The sequence below is a fragment of the Sinohyriopsis cumingii genome, chromosome 15 (assembly GCF_028554795.1).
Source record: "Sinohyriopsis cumingii isolate HCF-2022 chromosome 15, ASM2855479v2, whole genome shotgun sequence".
Lineage (NCBI taxonomy): Eukaryota > Metazoa > Mollusca > Bivalvia > Unionida > Unionidae > Sinohyriopsis > Sinohyriopsis cumingii.
In genome coordinates this window covers 102509148-102529258 of record NC_142975.1, presented here as the reverse complement: position 1 = coordinate 102529258, position 20111 = coordinate 102509148, and the positions used below count along the sequence as shown (strand labels likewise).

At 31.7% G+C, this 20111-nt stretch overlaps 1 protein-coding gene across 1 annotated transcript in view; it reads left to right on the top strand.

Annotated features, from left to right (window-relative positions):
* Positions 1 to 19687, top strand: part of LOC149782395 (uncharacterized) — a 75345-nt gene extending 55658 nt beyond the window's left edge. The window contains exons 7-9 of the mRNA XM_089933783.1: positions 1877 to 1913; positions 3240 to 3334; positions 16934 to 19687. Of these exons, the coding sequence (XP_089789909.1) occupies positions 1877 to 1913; positions 3240 to 3334; positions 16934 to 16989 (188 nt within the window). The 3' untranslated portion in view covers positions 16990 to 19687. The remainder of the gene's footprint in view (positions 1 to 1876; positions 1914 to 3239; positions 3335 to 16933) is intronic.
* The last annotated feature ends 424 nt before the right edge of the window (positions 19688 to 20111 follow it).

The following is a 20111-nucleotide window of genomic DNA, read 5'->3' as shown; positions in this document are numbered from 1 at the left end:
ATTTCACATGACCAATGTCTCTCCTCTACATTCAGTTATGTCCATATATTTGGCAAAATTATGTGTGTATGTATGCTTTCATTCTCATAGATACATTAAATTACACATAACCAGTGCCAAAGAATTCTAGTTCTTCTCCCCTTACTTCACATGACCAATGCCTAGGCTGTGACAGTAAGAATTTTAATTTTAGGAAAGATTCAGGGACCAAATTAATCTTTCATAGCTAGTAATGCTTCGGATCATTAAAGATTTAATAGTGGGTATAAAATGGAACATCTTACCAAACATGTACAGATTAATTTGAAAATGGTGATTACTTGAAGTGAAGACATAGGGTCTTGTACTTTGTTAATTTAGTTAAATCAACAGTTAGAAGAAACCTCGGAAAAGAAGACAAGAAATTGGATCATTTAGTTGTCAGAGAATTAATCCCATCTGTGGTAGTATGTTATTATTGTGTCTGAGTGTGCTGTTAAACCTCCCAAGTGGTTATTACTTCAGCTTGTCTTTTTGAACAATTGACTTATCAAGTAAAAGTTTCAATTGTACCTTGAAATATGCTTGAAAATTAAACAGGATGATCTCTAAGATCAACTTAGAATTTAAGTCTGTACTTGTAATAGTCAATTGGATAGTATTCTAGTTCAATGAAAATAAAAATATGGAACAGTATTTCATGCTATGTTTACATGATCGTAAAAGAGCTCCATTAGCAATATATGACTGCATGTCTCTCTGGTATATTTTATTGATATAGACATGCAGTATGGCAAGATGCAGTAGGACTTTGTATCAGTTCAGATTCAAGAGCTAACAAATGGTTACAGCCACAAGCAAATGCAATTATTTTCATTTGTTCTCTTTTATTTACTTTTTATTTTCAGATATAATGCAAATATGTTAGAAGTTGTGAACTAATAACAAATCAAAATACTTCTTTTAAGAAGGCAGCATTCGAAACAGTAAAAATACAACTAGTATGTATTTAAAAAGTAAGGCTTTCATCGTTTACCTTAAATTTACAGGGATGCTTTGCAGTTCACGTTTCCACACACGAAGCAAAATTTATTTATCAAAAGAGTGCTTATCCTATTAACTAAAGCATGTATATATATATATATATATATATATATATATATATATATATGCAAAATTGTAATTATTTTGCTAGAATGGGAAGATGTGTCATTGACAGTTCATTTCCATTTCTTTAAAATTTTATTTTAGGTCAGGAATATTGGCTAACTTGCAGCTTTTCAATTATTTAAGATGATGTATCTTGCACATTTAATTTTCCCCCAGATATCGCATTAGAAGGGAATAGAAACCCCAGATATCATGTTTGAAGGGAATAGAAACCCAGATATCATGTTTGAAGGGAATAGAAACCCCACATATTATGTTTGAAGGGAATAGAAACCCCTTATATCACATTAGAAGGGAATATAAACCCCACATATCATGTTGGAAATAATAAAAATGCAGATATCACATTAGAAGGGAACAGAAAACTCAGATATCATTTTTGAAGGGAATAGAAACCCCAGATATCACATTAAAAGAGAATAGAAAACCTATATATCAAATTAGAAGGGAATAGAAACCCCATATATAATGTTGGAAGGGCAATGAAACCCCATATATCATGTTTGAAGGGAATAGAAACCCCAATATAATGTACAGAAATATGTGAATATGTAATAAATCATCATTAATTGATATTTACATGAATATATTTATTTTCATCATTGTGTATTACATGTATTTACAAATGAAATAAATCAAATTTCCGATCAAGAAATCAATTTTCTAATTTTTATAGTATTTTAATTATTTTATAATGCTGTATCCTGCACTTTTCATTTTTCACCAGATATTGCATTGGAAGAGAACAGAAATGCCAATTTAAGGTACAGGTGCTTGATAAGAATATTGAATAAAATGTAATACAGTGATATTTACAATTATTTAATTTTAATCCACTAAGTGTATTACTGATAATATAAATAAAATATTCAAATAAGAAATCAACAAATCAGTTTTGTTTCATTTCATTTAATGTTGCCCTAAAACCTATACATGTACATATGCCACTGGAGTATAAAACCTATACATGTACATATGCCACTGGAGTATAAAACCTATACATGTACATAGGCCACTGGAGTATAAAACCTATTCAGGTACATATGCCACTGGAGTATAAAACCTATGCATGTACATATGTCATTGAAGTATAAAACCTATTCATGTACATACGTCACTGAAGTATAAAACCTATTCATGTACATACGTCACTGAAGTATAAAACCTATGCATGTACATATGTCATTGAAGTATAAAACCTATTCATGTACATACGTCACTGGAGTATAAAACCTGTACATACACATACGTCACTGGAGTATAAAATCTATACATGGACATATGCCACTGAAGTATAAAACCGATATAAGTACATACGCCACTGGAGTATAAAACATATACAGGTACATAGGCCAATGGAGTATAAAACCTTTAAAACCTATACATGTACATACATCACTGGAGCATAAAACCTATAAATGTACATGTGCCACTGGAGTATAAAACCTATACATATACATGTGCCACTGGAGTATAAAATCTATACATATACATGTGCCACTGGAATGTAAAACCTATACATGTACATATGCCACTGGAATATAAAACCTATACATGTACATATGCCACTGGAGTATAAAACCTATACATGCACATACACCACTGGAGTATAAAACATATACATGTACATACATCACTGGAGTATAAAACCTATACATGTACATATGCCACTGGAGTATAAAATCTATACATGTACATACATCACTGGAGTATAAAACCTATACATGTACATGCGCCACTGGAGTATAAAACCTATACATGTACATATGCCACTGGAATATAAAACCTATACATGTGCATATGCCACTGGAGTATAAAACCTATACATGTACATATGCCACTGGAGTATAAAACCTATACATGTAAATACGCCACTGGAGTATAAAACCTATACATGTGCATATGCCACTGGAGTATAAAACCTATACGTGTACATATGCCACTGGAGTATAATCATTGGCAAGAAGTAATCAGTTGCTGAACCAATTTTTAACAAAATATAGTGAACTTTACATTCAAGTACTTCTATTTAACTGTTAATTGTCAGCAGTATTGACATATCCAGTAATTATTGCAATTTCTGATTTAAGGTCTCCAGAAAATGACTCCTATGAAAAATTGCACCCGTATGAAAATAATGACATCCAGATGTATAGCTCACTGAAGATTCCCCAAACATCCAAAGGTAAGGTCATCAGAAATTTATTTTCATTTTCTTGAACTGTACTTACTCAGAAATTAAAATGAGTAAATCCAAATCATGTGATTAAGATAATTAATACTATTTCTTGACCTTTTGACCAAGACTAGGAAGGGGTTATATTATTTGTAGGCCTTATGATCAAGACAAGGAAATCCCTTCAAGGGGTTATATTATTTGTAGGCCTTTTGACCAAGACAAGGAAATCCCTCTCAAGGGGTTATATTATTTGTAGGCCTTTTGACCAAGACAAGGAAATCCCTGTCAAAGAGTTATATTATTTGTTTCCACATGTGGCTCTGCAAAGGGGGGTGTCTGCAACCCTGTTACTGGGATTTCCTTGTCTTGGTTCAAACACCAACAAAGATTATTTTTCATACCCATTTTTTTTTCATTGATATTGCACGTTTTGAATATAGTTCAGATCACAGTATTCATCAGGAATTGTTATTGTCACTCACACTGTATAATGGTCATCAGGTTTTGCACTCTTATGAAAATCTGAATAATTATCTAAGTAGAATCTAGCTATATATACATGTACTGCTTTTAGAGTAGATGCCAGCAATCAAGTAGAATCTAGCTATATATACTGCTCTTAGAAAAGATGCCAGTAATCAAGTTGAATTTAGCTATATATACTGCTCTCAGAAAAGATGCCAATAATCAAGTAGAATCTAGCTACGTATACTGCTCTTAGAAAAGATGCCAGTAATCAAGTAGAATCTCTCTATATATACTGCTCTTAGAAAAGATGCCAGTAATCAAGTAGAATCTAGCTATATATACTGCTCTTAGAAAAGATGCCAGTAATCAAGTAGAATCTAGCTATATATACTGCTCTTAGAAAAGATGCCAGTAATCAAGTAGAATCTAGCTATATATATTGCTCTTAGAAAAGATGCCAGTAATCAAGTAGAATCTAGTTATATATACTGCTCTTAGAAAAGATGCCAGTAATCAAGTAGAATCTAGCTATGTATACTGCTCTTAGAAAAGATGCCAGTAATCAAGTATAATCTAGCTATATATACTGCTCTTAGAAAAGATGCCAGTAATCAAGTAGAATCTAGCTATATATATTGCTCTTAGAAAAGATGCCAGTAATCAAGTAGAATCTAGTTATATATACTGCTCTTAGAAAAGATGCCAGTAATCAAGTAGAATCTAGCTATATATACTGCTCTTAGAAAAGATGCCAGTAATCAAGTAGAATCTAGCTATATATATATTGCTCTTAGAAAAGATGCCAGTAATCAAGTAGAATCTAGTTATATATACTGCTCTTAGAAAAGATGCCAGTAATCAAGTAGAATCTAGCTATGTATACTGCTCTTAGAAAAGATGCCAGTAATCAAGTATAATCTAGCTATATATACTGCTCTTAGAAAAGATGCCAGTAATCAAGTAGAATCTAGCTATATATATTGCTCTTAGAAAAGATGCCAGTAATCAAGTAGAATCTAGTTATATATACTGCTCTTAGAAAAGATGCCAGTAATCAAGTAGAATTTACTTATATATGCTGCTCTTAGAAAAGATGCCAATAATCAAGTAGAATCTAGCTATATATACTGCTCTTAGAAAAGATGCCAGTAATCAAGTAGAATCTAGCTATATATACTGCTCTTAGAAAATATGCCAATAATCAAGTAGAACCTAGCTATATATACTGCTTTTAGAAAAGATGCCAATAATCAAGTCTAATCTAGCTACATATACTGCTTTTAGAAAAGACACCAATAATCAAGTAAAATCTAGCTATATATACTGCTCTTAGAAAAGATGCCAGTAATCAAGTAGAATCTAGCTATATATACTCCTTTTAGAAAAGATGCCAGTAATCAAGTAGAATCTAGCTACGTATACTGCTTTTAGAAAAGATGCCAATAATCAAGTAAAATCTAGCTATATATACTGCTCTTAGAAAAAGATGCCAATAATCAAGTAGAATCTAGCTATAGATACTGCTTTTAGAAAAGATGCCAATAATCAAGTAAAATCTAGCTATATATACTCCTTTTAGAAAAGATGCCAGTAATCAAGTAGAATCTAGCTATATATACTGCTCTTAGAAAAAGATGCCAGTAATCAAGTAGAATCTAGCTATAGATACTGCTTTTAGAAAAGATGCCAATAATCAAGTAAAATCTAGCTATATATACTGCTCTTAGAAAAAGATGCCAGTAATCAAGTAGAATCTAGCTATAGATACTGCTTTTAGAAAAGATGCCAATAATCAAGTAAAATCTAGCTATATATACTCCTTTTAGAAAAGATGCCAGTAATCAAGTAGAATCTAGCTATATATACTGCTCTTAGAAAAAGATGCCAGTAATCAAGTAGAATCTAGCTATAGATACTGCTTTTAGAAAAGATGCCAATAATCAAGTAAAATCTAGCTATATATACTGCTCTTAGAAAAAGATGCCAGTAATCAAGTAGAATCTAGCTATAGATACTGCTTTTAGAAAAGATGCCAATAATCAAGTAAAATCTAGCTATATATACTCCTTTTAGAAAAGATGCCAGTAATCAGGTAGAATCTAGCTATATATACTGCTCTTAGAAAAAGATGCCAGTAATCAAGTAGAATCTAGCTATAGATACTGCTTTTAGAAAAGATGCCAATAATCAAGTAAAATCTAGCTATATATACTGCTCTTAGAAAAAGATGCCAGTAATCAAGTAGAATCTAGCTATAGATACTGCTTTTAGAAAAGATGCCAATAATCAAGTAAAATCTAGCTATATATACTGCTCTTAGAAAAGATGCCAGTAATCAAGTAGAATCTAGCTATAGATACTGCTCTTAGAAAAAGATGCCAGTAATCAAGTAGAATCTAGCTATAGATACTGCTTTTAGAAAAGATGCCAATAATCAAGTAAAATCTAGCTATATATACTGCTCTTAGAAAAAGATGCCAGTAATCAAGTAGAATCTAGCTATAGATACTGCTTTTAGAAAAGATGCCAATAATCAAGTAAAATCTAGCTATAGATACTGCTCTTAGAAAAGATGCCAGTAATCAAGTAGAATCTAGCTATATATACTGCTCTTAGAAAAAGATGCCAGTAATCAAGTAGAATCTAGCTATATATACTGCTCTTAGAAAAGATGCCAGTAATCAAGTAGAATCTAGCTATGTATACTGCTCTTAGAAAAGATGCCAGTAATCAAGTAGAATCTAGCTATGTATACTGCTCTTAGAAAAGATGCCAGTAATCAAGTAGAATCTAGCTATATATACTGCTCTTAGAAAAGATGCCAGTAATCAAGTAGAATCTAGCTATATATATTGCTCTTAGAAAAGATGCCAGTAATCAAGTAGAATCTAGTTATATATGCTGCTCTTAGAAAAGATGCCAGTAATCAAGTAGAATCTAGTTATATATGCTGCTCTTAGAAAAGATGCCAATAATCAAGTAGAATCTAGCTATATATACTGCTCTTAGAAAAAGATGCCAATAATCAAGTAGAATCTAGCTATAGATACTGCTTTTAGAAAAGATGCCAATAATCAAGTCTAATCTAGCTACGTATACTGCTTTTAGAAAAGATGCCAATAATCAAGTAAAATCTAGCTATATATACTGCTCTTAGAAAAGATGCCAGTAATCAAGTAGAATCTAGCTATATATACTGCTCTTAGAAAAAGATGCCAGTAATCAAGTAGAATCTAGCTATAGATACTGCTTTTAGAAAAGATGCCAATAATCAAGTAAAATCTAGCTATATATACTGCTCTTAGAAAAAGATGCCAGTAATCAAGTAGAATCTAGCTATAGATACTGCTTTTAGAAAAGATGCCAATAATCAAGTAAAATCTAGCTATATATACTCCTTTTAGAAAAGATGCCAGTAATCAAGTAGAATCTAGCTATATATACTGCTCTTAGAAAAAGATGCCAGTAATCAAGTAGAATCTAGCTATAGATACTGCTTTTAGAAAAGATGCCAATAATCAAGTAAAATCTAGCTATATATACTGCTCTTAGAAAAAGATGCCAGTAATCAAGTAGAATCTAGCTATAGATACTGCTTTTAGAAAAGATGCCAATAATCAAGTAAAATCTAGCTATATATACTCCTTTTAGAAAAGATGCCAGTAATCAGGTAGAATCTAGCTATATATACTGCTCTTAGAAAAAGATGCCAGTAATCAAGTAGAATCTAGCTATAGATACTGCTTTTAGAAAAGATGCCAATAATCAAGTAAAATCTAGCTATATATACTGCTCTTAGAAAAAGATGCCAGTAATCAAGTAGAATCTAGCTATAGATACTGCTTTTAGAAAAGATGCCAATAATCAAGTAAAATCTAGCTATATATACTGCTCTTAGAAAAGATGCCAGTAATCAAGTAGAATCTAGCTATATATATTGCTCTTAGAAAAGATGCCAGTAATCAAGTAGAATCTAGTTATATATACTGCTCTTAGAAAAGATGCCAGTAATCAAGTAGAATCTAGCTATATATACTGCTCTTAGAAAAGATGCCAGTAATCAAGTAGAATCTAGCTATATATATATTGCTCTTAGAAAAGATGCCAGTAATCAAGTAGAATCTAGTTATATATACTGCTCTTAGAAAAGATGCCAGTAATCAAGTAGAATCTAGCTATGTATACTGCTCTTAGAAAAGATGCCAGTAATCAAGTATAATCTAGCTATATATACTGCTCTTAGAAAAGATGCCAGTAATCAAGTAGAATCTAGCTATATATATTGCTCTTAGAAAAGATGCCAGTAATCAAGTAGAATCTAGTTATATATACTGCTCTTAGAAAAGATGCCAGTAATCAAGTAGAATTTACTTATATATGCTGCTCTTAGAAAAGATGCCAATAATCAAGTAGAATCTAGCTATATATACTGCTCTTAGAAAAGATGCCAGTAATCAAGTAGAATCTAGCTATATATACTGCTCTTAGAAAATATGCCAATAATCAAGTAGAATCTAGCTATATATACTGCTTTTAGAAAAGATGCCAATAATCAAGTCTAATCTAGCTACATATACTGCTTTTAGAAAAGACGCCAATAATCAAGTAAAATCTAGCTATATATACTGCTCTTAGAAAAGATGCCAGTAATCAAGTAGAATCTAGCTATATATACTCCTTTTAGAAAAGATGCCAGTAATCAAGTAGAATCTAGCTACGTATACTGCTTTTAGAAAAGATGCCAATAATCAAGTAAAATCTAGCTATATATACTGCTCTTAGAAAAAGATGCCAATAATCAAGTAGAATCTAGCTATAGATACTGCTTTTAGAAAAGATGCCAATAATCAAGTAAAATCTAGCTATATATACTCCTTTTAGAAAAGATGCCAGTAATCAAGTAGAATCTAGCCATATATACTGCTCTTAGAAAAAGATGCCAGTAATCAAGTAGAATCTAGCTATAGATACTGCTTTTAGAAAAGATGCCAATAATCAAGTAAAATCTAGCTATATATACTGCTCTTAGAAAAAGATGCCAGTAATCAAGTAGAATCTAGCTATAGATACTGCTTTTAGAAAAGATGCCAATAATCAAGTAAAATCTAGCTATATATACTCCTTTTAGAAAAGATGCCAGTAATCAAGTAGAATCTAGCTATATATACTGCTCTTAGAAAAAGATGCCAGTAATCAAGTAGAATCTAGCTATAGATACTGCTTTTAGAAAAGATGCCAATAATCAAGTAAAATCTAGCTATATATACTGCTCTTAGAAAAAGATGCCAGTAATCAAGTAGAATCTAGCTATAGATACTGCTTTTAGAAAAGATGCCAATAATCAAGTAAAATCTAGCTATATATACTCCTTTTAGAAAAGATGCCAGTAATCAGGTAGAATCTAGCTATATATACTGCTCTTAGAAAAAGATGCCAGTAATCAAGTAGAATCTAGCTATAGATACTGCTTTTAGAAAAGATGCCAATAATCAATTAAAATCTAGCTATATATACTGCTCTTAGAAAAAGATGCCAGTAATCAAGTAGAATCTAGCTATAGATACTGCTTTTAGAAAAGATGCCAATAATCAAGTAAAATCTAGCTATATATACTGCTCTTAGAAAAGATGCCAGTAATCAAGTAGAATCTAGCTATAGATACTGCTCTTAGAAAAAGATGCCAGTAATCAAGTAGAATCTAGCTATAGATACTGCTTTTAGAAAAGATGCCAATAATCAAGTAAAATCTAGCTATATATACTGCTCTTAGAAAAAGATGCCAGTAATCAAGTAGAATCTAGCTATAGATACTGCTTTTAGAAAAGATGCCAATAATCAAGTAAAATCTAGCTATATATACTGCTCTTAGAAAAGATGCCAGTAATCAAGTAGAATCTAGCTATATATACTGCTCTTAGAAAAAGATGCCAGTAATCAAGTAGAATCTAGCTATATATACTGCTCTTAGAAAAGATGCCAGTAATCAAGTAGAATCTAGCTATGTATACTGCTCTTAGAAAAGATGCCAGTAATCAAGTAGAATCTAGCTATGTATACTGCTCTTAGAAAAGATGCCAGTAATCAAGTAGAATCTAGCTATATATACTGCTCTTAGAAAAGATGCCAGTAATCAAGTAGAATCTAGCTATATATATTGCTCTTAGAAAAGATGCCAGTAATCAAGTAGAATCTAGTTATATATGCTGCTCTTAGAAAAGATGCCAGTAATCAAGTAGAATCTAGTTATATATGCTGCTCTTAGAAAAGATGCCAATAATCAAGTAGAATCTAGCTATATATACTGCTCTTAGAAAAAGATGCCAATAATCAAGTAGAATCTAGCTATAGATACTGCTTTTAGAAAAGATGCCAATAATCAAGTCTAATCTAGCTACGTATACTGCTTTTAGAAAAGATGCCAATAATCAAGTAAAATCTAGCTATATATACTGCTCTTAGAAAAGATGCCAGTAATCAAGTAGAATCTAGCTATATATACTGCTCTTAGAAAAAGATGCCAGTAATCAAGTAGAATCTAGCTATAGATACTGCTTTTAGAAAAGATGCCAATAATCAAGTAAAATCTAGCTATATATACTGCTCTTAGAAAAAGATGCCAGTAATCAAGTAGAATCTAGCTATAGATACTGCTTTTAGAAAAGATGCCAATAATCAAGTAAAATCTAGCTATATATACTGCTCTTAGAAAAAGATGCCAGTAATCAAGTAGAATCTAGCTATAGATACTGCTTTTAGAAAAGATGCCAATAATCAAGTAAAATCTAGCTATATATACTGCTCTTAGAAAAGATGCCAGTAATCAAGTAGAATCTAGCTATAGATACTGCTCTTAGAAAAAGATGCCAGTAATCAAGTAGAATCTAGCTATAGATACTGCTTTTAGAAAAGATGCCAATAATCAAGTAAAATCTAGCTATATATACTGCTCTTAGAAAAAGATGCCAGTAATCAAGTAGAATCTAGCTATAGATACTGCTTTTAGAAAAGATGCCAATAATCAAGTAAAATCTAGCTATATATACTGCTCTTAGAAAAAGATGCCAGTAATCAAGTAGAATCTAGCTATAGATACTGCTTTTAGAAAAGATGCCAATAATCAAGTAAAATCTAGCTATATATACTGCTCTTAGAAAAGATGCCAGTAATCAAGTAGAATCTAGCTATAGATACTGCTCTTAGAAAAAGATGCCAGTAATCAAGTAGAATCTAGCTATAGATACTGCTTTTAGAAAAGATGCCAATAATCAAGTAAAATCTAGCTATATATACTGCTCTTAGAAAAAGATGCCAGTAATCAAGTAGAATCTAGCTATAGATACTGCTTTTAGAAAAGATGCCAATAATCAAGTAAAATCTAGCTATATATACTGCTCTTAGAAAAGATGCCAGTAATCAAGTAGAATCTAGCTATATATACTGCTCTTAGAAAAAGATGCCAGTAATCAAGTAGAATCTAGCTATATATACTGCTCTTAGAAAAGATGCCAGTAATCAAGTAGAATCTAGCTATGTATACTGCTCTTAGAAAAGATGCCAGTAATCAAGTAGAATCTAGCTATGTATACTGCTCTTAGAAAAGATGCCAGTAATCAAGTAGAATCTAGCTATATATACTGCTCTTAGAAAAGATGCCAGTAATCAAGTAGAATCTAGCTATATATATTGCTCTTAGAAAAGATGCCAGTAATCAAGTAGAATCTAGTTATATATGCTGCTCTTAGAAAAGATGCCAGTAATCAAGTAGAATCTAGTTATATATGCTGCTCTTAGAAAAGATGCCAATAATCAAGTAGAATGTAGCTATATATACTGCTCTTAGAAAAAGATGCCAATAATCAAGTAGAATCTAGCTATATATACTGCTTTTAGAAAAGATGCCAATAATCAAGTCTAATCTAGCTACGTATACTGCTTTTAGAAAAGATGTCAATAATCAAGTAAAATCTAGCTATATATACTGCTCTTAGAAAAGATGCCAGTAATCAAGTAGAATCTAGCTACATATACTGCTTTTAGAAAAGATGCCAATAATCAAGTAAAATCTAGCTATATATACTGCTCTTAGAAAAAGATGCCAGTAATCAAGTAGAATCTAGCTATAGATACAGCTTTTAGAAAAGATGCCAATAATCAAGTAAAATCTAGCTATATATACTGCTCTTAGAAAAAGATGCCAGTAATCAAGTAGAATCTAGCTATAGATACTGCTTTTAGAAAAGATGCCAATAATCAAGTAAAATCTAGCTATATATACTCCTTTTAGAAAAGATGCCAGTAATCAAGTAGAATCTAGCTATATATACTGCTCTTAGAAAAAGATGCCAGTAATCAAGTAGAATCTAGCTATAGATACTGCTTTTAGAAAAGATGCCAGTAATCAAGTAGAATCTAGCTATATATACTGCTCTTAGAAAAAGATTCCAGTTATCAAGTAGAATCTAGCTATAGATACTGCTTTTAGAAAAGATGCCAATAATCAAGTAAAATCTAGCTATATATACTGCTCTTAGAAAAGATGCCAGTAATCAAGTAGAATCTAGCTATAGATACTGCTCTTAGAAAAAGATGCCAGTAATCAAGTAGAATCTAGCTATAGATACTGCTCTTAGAAAAAGATGCCAGTAATCAAGTAGAATCTAGCTATAGATACTGCTTTTAGAAAAGATGCCAATAATCAAGTAAAATCTAGCTATATATACTGCTCTTAGAAAAGATGCCAGTAATCAAGTAGAATCTAGCTATATATACTGCTCTTAGAAAAAGATGCCAGTAATCAAGTAGAATCTAGCTATATATACTGCTCTTAGAAAAGATGCCAGTAATCAAGTAGAATCTAGCTATGTATACTGCTCTTAGAAAAGATGCCAGTAATCAAGTAGAATCTAGCTATATATACTGCTCTTAGAAAAGATGCCAGTAATCAAGTAGAATCTAGCTATATATATTGCTCTTAGAAAAGATGCCAGTAATCAAGTAGAATCTAGTTATATATGCTGCTCTTAGAAAAGATGCCAGTAATCAAGTAGAATCTAGTTATATATGCTGCTCTTAGAAAAGATGCCAATAATCAAGTAGAATCTAGCTATATATACTGCTCTTAGAAAAAGATGCCAATAATCAAGTAGAATCTAGCTATAGATACTGCTTTTAGAAAAGATGCCAATAATCAAGTCTAATCTAGCTACGTATACTGCTTTTAGAAAAGATGCCAATAATCAAGTAAAATCTAGCTATATATACTGCTCTTAGAAAAGATGCCAGTAATCAAGTAGAATCTAGCTATATATACTGCTCTTAGAAAAAGATGCCAGTAATCAAGTAGAATCTAGCTATAGATACTGCTTTTAGAAAAGATGCCAATAATCAAGTAAAATCTAGCTATATATACTGCTCTTAGAAAAAGATGCCAGTAATCAAGTAGAATCTAGCTATAGATACTGCTTTTAGAAAAGATGCCAATAATCAAGTAAAATCTAGCTATATATACTCCTTTTAGAAAAGATGCCAGTAATCAAGTAGAATCTAGCTATATATACTGCTCTTAGAAAAAGATGCCAGTAATCAAGTAGAATCTAGCTATAGATACTGCTTTTAGAAAAGATGCCAATAATCAAGTAAAATCTAGCTATATATACTGCTCTTAGAAAAAGATGCCAGTAATCAAGTAGAATCTAGCTATAGATACTGCTTTTAGAAAAGATGCCAATAATCAAGAAAAATCTAGCTATATATACTCCTTTTAGAAAAGATGCCAGTAATCAGGTAGAATCTAGCTATATATACTGCTCTTAGAAAAAGATGCCAGTAATCAAGTAGAATCTAGCTATAGATACTGCTTTTAGAAAAGATGCCAATAATCAAGTAAAATCTAGCTATATATACTGCTCTTAGAAAAAGATGCCAGTAATCAAGTAGAATCTAGCTATAGATACTGCTTTTAGAAAAGATGCCAATAATCAAGTAAAATCTAGCTATATATACTGCTCTTAGAAAAGATGCCAGTAATCAAGTAGAATCTAGCTATATATACTGCTCTTAGAAAAAGATGCCAGTAATCAAGTAGAATCTAGCTATAGATACTGCTTTTAGAAAAGATGCCAATAATCAAGTAAAATCTAGCTATATATACTGCTCTTAGAAAAAGATGCCAGTAATCAAGTAGAATCTAGCTATAGATACTGCTTTTAGAAAAGATGCCAATAATCAAGTAAAATCTAGCTATATATACTGCTCTTAGAAAAGATGCCAGTAATCAAGTAGAATCTAGCTATAGATACTGCTCTTAGAAAAAGATGCCAGTAATCAAGTAGAATCTAGCTATAGATACTGCTTTTAGAAAAGATGCCAATAATCAAGTAAAATCTAGCTATATATACTGCTCTTAGAAAAAGATGCCAGTAATCAAGTAGAATCTAGCTATAGATACTGCTTTTAGAAAAGATGCCAATAATCAAGTAAAATCTAGCTATATATACTGCTCTTAGAAAAGATGCCAGTAATCAAGTAGAATCTAGCTATATATACTGCTCTTAGAAAAAGATGCCAGTAATCAAGTAGAATCTAGCTATATATACTGCTCTTAGAAAAGATGCCAGTAATCAAGTAGAATCTAGCTATGTATACTGCTCTTAGAAAAGATGCCAGTAATCAAGTAGAATCTAGCTATGTATACTGCTCGTAGAAAAGATGCCAGTAATCAAGTAGAATCTAGCTATATATACTGCTCTTAGAAAAGATGCCAGTAATCAAGTAGAATCTAGCTATATATATTGCTCTTAGAAAAGATGCCAGTAATCAAGTAGAATCTAGTTATATATGCTGCTCTTAGAAAAGATGCCAGTTATCAAGTAGAATCTAGTTATATATGCTGCTCTTAGAAAAGATGCCAATAATCAAGTAGAATCTAGCTATATATACTGCTCTTAGAAAAAGATGCCAATAATCAAGTAGAATCTAGCTATATATACTGCTTTTAGAAAAGATGCCAATAATCAAGTCTAATCTAGGTACGTATACTGCTTTTAGAAAAGATGTCAATAATCAAGTAAAATCTAGCTATATATACTGCTCTTAGAAAAGATGCCAGTAATCAAGTAGAATCTAGCTACATATACTGCTTTTAGAAAAGATGCCAATAATCAAGTAAAATCTAGCTATATATACTGCTCTTAGAAAAAGATGCCAGTAATCAAGTAGAATCTAGCTATAGATACAGCTTTTAGAAAAGATGCCAATAATCAAGTAAAATCTAGCTATATATACTGCTCTTAGAAAAAGATGCCAGTAATCAAGTAGAATCTAGCTATAGATACTGCTTTTAGAAAAGATGCCAATAATCAAGTAAAATCTAGCTATATATACTCCTTTTAGAAAAGATGCCAGTAATCAAGTAGAATCTAGCTATATATACTGCTCTTAGAAAAAGATGCCAGTAATCAAGTAGAATCTAGCTATAGATACTGCTTTTAGAAAAGATGCCAGTGATCAAGTAGAATCTAGCTATATATACTGCTCTTAGAAAAAGATTCCAGTTATCAAGTAGAATCTAGCTATAGATACTGCTTTTAGAAAAGATGCCAATAATCAAGTAAAATCTAGCTATATATACTGCTCTTAGAAAAGATGCCAGTAATCAAGTAGAATCTAGCTATAGATACTGCTCTTAGAAAAAGATGCCAGTAATCAAGTAGAATCTAGCTATAGATACTGCTCTTAGAAAAAGATGCCAGTAATCAAGTAGAATCTAGCTATAGATACTGCTTTTAGAAAAGATGCCAATAATCAAGTAAAATCTAGCTATATATACTGCTCTTAGAAAAGATGCCAATAATCAAGTCTAATCTAGCTACGTATACTGCTTTTAGAAAAGATGCCAATAATCAAGTAAAATCTAGCTATATATACTGCTCTTAGAAAAGATGCCAGTAATGAAGTAGAATCTAGCTATATATACTGCTCTTAAAACAAATGCAAATAATCAAGAAAAAAACCCAGTTTATACTTATTACATGTTACATGTTTATCATCATGTGCGTCTTGAGCCGTGTGCGTTTATTTTGTAAACATGCACTAAATTTTTATGATTATGTTAATGAGGATAGAAGGGTGCCCAGTTAACGTAAATAAGAAATTAATATCTTGTATACAGATAACTTTTAAATTTCTTCAGTTCAGATTCTGAAAAGAGTTATTTTGTTGGCTGGTTGGAAGTGTTTGATTGAGCTGGGGCTGTTTGGAAGTGTTTGATTGAATTGGGGCTGGTTGGAAGTTTTTGATTCAACTGGGGCTGGTTATAAGTATTTTATTCAACTGGGACTGGTTGGAAGTGTTTGATTCAACTGGGGCTGGTTATAAGTGTTTTATTCAACTGGGACTGATTGGAAGTGTTTGATTCAACTGGGGCTGGATGGAAGTGCCTGATTCAACTGAGCCTGGTTGGAAGTGTTTGATACAACTGGGTCTGGTTGGAAGTATTTGATTCAACTGGGGCTGGTTGGAAGTGTTTGATTCAGCTGGGGCTGGTTGGAAATGTTTGATTCAACTGGGGCTGGTTGGAAGTTGAATGAACTGGCTGGTAGTGTTTGGTTCAACTAGGGCTGGTTGGAAGTATTCGATTCAACTGGGGCTGGTTGGGTATGTTTGATTCAACTGGGGCTGGTTGGAAGTGTTTGACAAAGTTTGAAGAATTATATACTTTTACCTACATTTAATGATGCTTACCTAAAAATTTGCTGAGTTGCAGGTAGGATAAAATTCAACATGTGTGTAGTTTCCAGCAGAATACCAACCAATTAAACTTTATGTGCATGTGTCTGTCTGTCTTTCTCCAAATATTGTATATGGTGTGTTATCAGAGTTAGAGAGACCTTAAGATGCTTTATGATTCAATTTCTTTTTGTTATATATCTGCTTTTTTATTTTATAACAACTCTGTCAGAGGCAGCAGAAGACAACAGTGTTTTTTTTTCTTTTCAGAACTAGTTCCTAGCTTGTGGAGACTATGACTGAGATTTTTGTTTCATATAATTTTTAAAATCTTTTTATAAATTATTTATTCAGATGCATACAAAGATATTTGTAGTCATTTATTAATATACTTTTTCTGGTTACTTACAGATTCTGATGAAAAATATGAAAATACTTGGATACAAAGAAATGACACAACTAATTAGTACCATTAAAATTCAACGGAGAGCTTCAGAAGCTATTGTTTCAAGTTTATAGCCTCATTAGCATCATTGGAATATATATTTGTATCAAGATATGTAGTTGTTACTGTATACAGATAATGTTGAAATAAGAACATAATGGGTTTTCATTGACAATGCTATTGCAATATTTGAGATCTTTTAAATTTTGTGTTTTTGCCACGTTGCTCATATATTGTTAAACCTTTTCTCACATGGATTATTGCAGAAGGCAAATATTTTAAAATCTCTTTCACAAATAGTACCATTAAGATTACTTATATTTATTGAGTATAGTTCTGACATATCAATACATTCGTAAAAAACAAGATCATTGGCCTAATATTAACCAGATCACTGGCATAATAATCAGATCACTGGTATAATAAACAGATCACTGTTATGATAACCAGGTCATTGACATAATAACTAAAACCAGAAAGGAAGTGAAACCAACAATATAATTAAAAGTCAGTATGTTATTTATTTCCGTAAAATGAAAATTTAAAATAGTTTTATGAACTAAATTTCCTATTAATCCTAAATGTCCTGACACAAGCCCAAATTATAGAATGCTCTGAATGAATTCCAATAGTTTCCAAATTATAGAATGCTTTGAAAGAATTCCAATAGTTTCCAGTCCAAAATGTCTTTGAGCTATAACAAGTCCAAATTATAGAATGCTCTGAATGAACTCCAGTAGTTTCCAGTCCAAAATGTCTTTGAGCTATAAAAGTCCAAATTATAGAATGCTCTAAATGAATTCCAATAGTTTCCAGTCCAAAATGTCTTTGAGATATAAAAAGTCAAATTATAGAATGCTCTGAATAAATTCGAATAGTTTCCAGTCAAAAATGTCTTTGAGCTATAAAAAATCTAAAGTAATGCTTTAATCCAAAAGTCAATGAGCACTTTAGTAATCCAGTGAATAAATTAAATAAATAAATAACTTCACTCCAATTATTTTTTATTCCAAAAGCACAACTATAAACTCTAGTCACAAACATATTCTAAGAGTCTGATCTAAACGGGAATTTAATTATGTTTCTATCAGCTTCCTATTTATACACACTTGACCTAGGACACAAAATAAAGTGAAACATTCCAGTTTAATTGTAAACAAGATCGAGCCTAGAATGTTCCAAATGTAAATGCTATGTAAACATTATATTTACAACTTACACTCATGGACAAAATTGAGCTATGTAAACATACTGTTCACATTATTTAAAATACAACTTAAAAAAGAAATGGACAGGAGTTAGGTATATAAGATATACATAACAATAGAGGCATGCTGTTTAAGGATTTATTTATAAATATAGTAGTTTTTATTTTATTTGTACCAATTTAATATTTATGTACAGAATTATGTCTACAAATTTTATATTAAGCGTCAAATGTTTTTACACACGGTAACCATGAATGGTAATCTAAAATAGTTTCTATGTTTGCATTCTATAAAAATCCAAGATCATTTTTTCTTTCCTTTTTGAGGAAGACATCTACTTTTAGCAGCAGTTATTTGCCTCAATATAGTTTTTGAGGAATGGCTCTGTGAATATATCTGTAGTTGTATCCATTTTCCACTGCGGTGAGATAAAACACCATTGAGGTACAAATAAGTTGGTAAAATGCATGCTCCAATATCAAGGAAGGATATCAAGGAAAGACAAGCATTGTCCAATATCAAGGAAGGACATCAAGGAAGGACATTCTTGGTCTAATATCAAGGATGGACATCAAGGAAAGACATGCATGGTCCAATATCAAGGAAGGACATCAAGGAAGGACATTCTTGGTCCAATATCAAGGAAGGACATCAAGGAAAGATATGAATGGTCCAATATCAAGGAAGGACATGCATGGTCTAATATCAAGGAAGGACATCAAGGAAGGACATGCATGGTTCAATATCAAGGAAGGACATCAAGGAAGGACATGCATGGTCCAATATCAAGGAAGGACATCAAGGAAAGACATGCATGGTCCAATATCAAGGAAGGATATCAAGGAAAGACAAGCATGGTCCAATATCAAGGAAGGACATCAAGGAAGGACATGCATGGTCTAATATCAAGGAAGGACATCAAGGAAAGACATGCATGGTTCAATATCAAGGAAGGATATCAAGGAAAGACATGCATGGTCCAGTATCAAGGAAAGACATGCATGGTCTAATATCAAGTAAGGACATCAAGGAAGGACATGCATGGTCCTATATCAAGGAAGGACATCAAGGAAAGACATGCATGGTACAGTATCAAGGAAGGACATCAAGGCAAGACATGCATGGTCTAATATCAAGGAAGGACATGCACTAATTTGAACTTTAAAGCCAAATAAAGGACGTAATATTTCAGATAAAAATACTCCTGTCATACTCTTTCTATCTTAGTTACAGATACAATCATAATACAAAGAACTATTAAACAATTAAACAGTTTTTAATCATTTATTAAAACTACATGATTTACTGAATGATACAAAATCCAGTACAGTTAATATATTAAACAGTCGATCTTCAATACTATTATCATACTCAGTCATAGCTGTGTTACCTAGTGAATAGAAATTGAAACATTTTGCAGGATAATAATTGCTGCCGTTGTATTACATCTGAAAATTTTAAGGTTTTGTATTTTATTTTTGTATTTTTTCTTTCAAATAAAAATGAAAGAGCTATTTTGTAATGTTGTAATAATACAATATTTATACATTCTCTTATGAAATGTATGTATGTATGTGTATATATATATATATATATATATTCCACTTAGTGTGAGTGGATAGGATATTGTTTCTATTCTACTAATATTGCAAAACTATAATGTGGTTTGCAATGCATCACAGTGCGATTTTTCTTGGCCATTACTTATGTACTTGAACCAGGGTGGCAAAGTCGTCTGAGGCACATGCTTTTACAGATCCCTGACATTTGTATCTCTTTCCTTCTGTCCACATGGGTTTGAGCCTCATCTCAGCCACTGTGGGTATATGAGAAATCTTGCCAGCAGCTTCATATTGGTTGGTGGTTGGTTGTTCCCAGGTTCTTCCTTCACCAAACAATATTCTCTACCAAGTATCACATGCTGACCAAACCCACC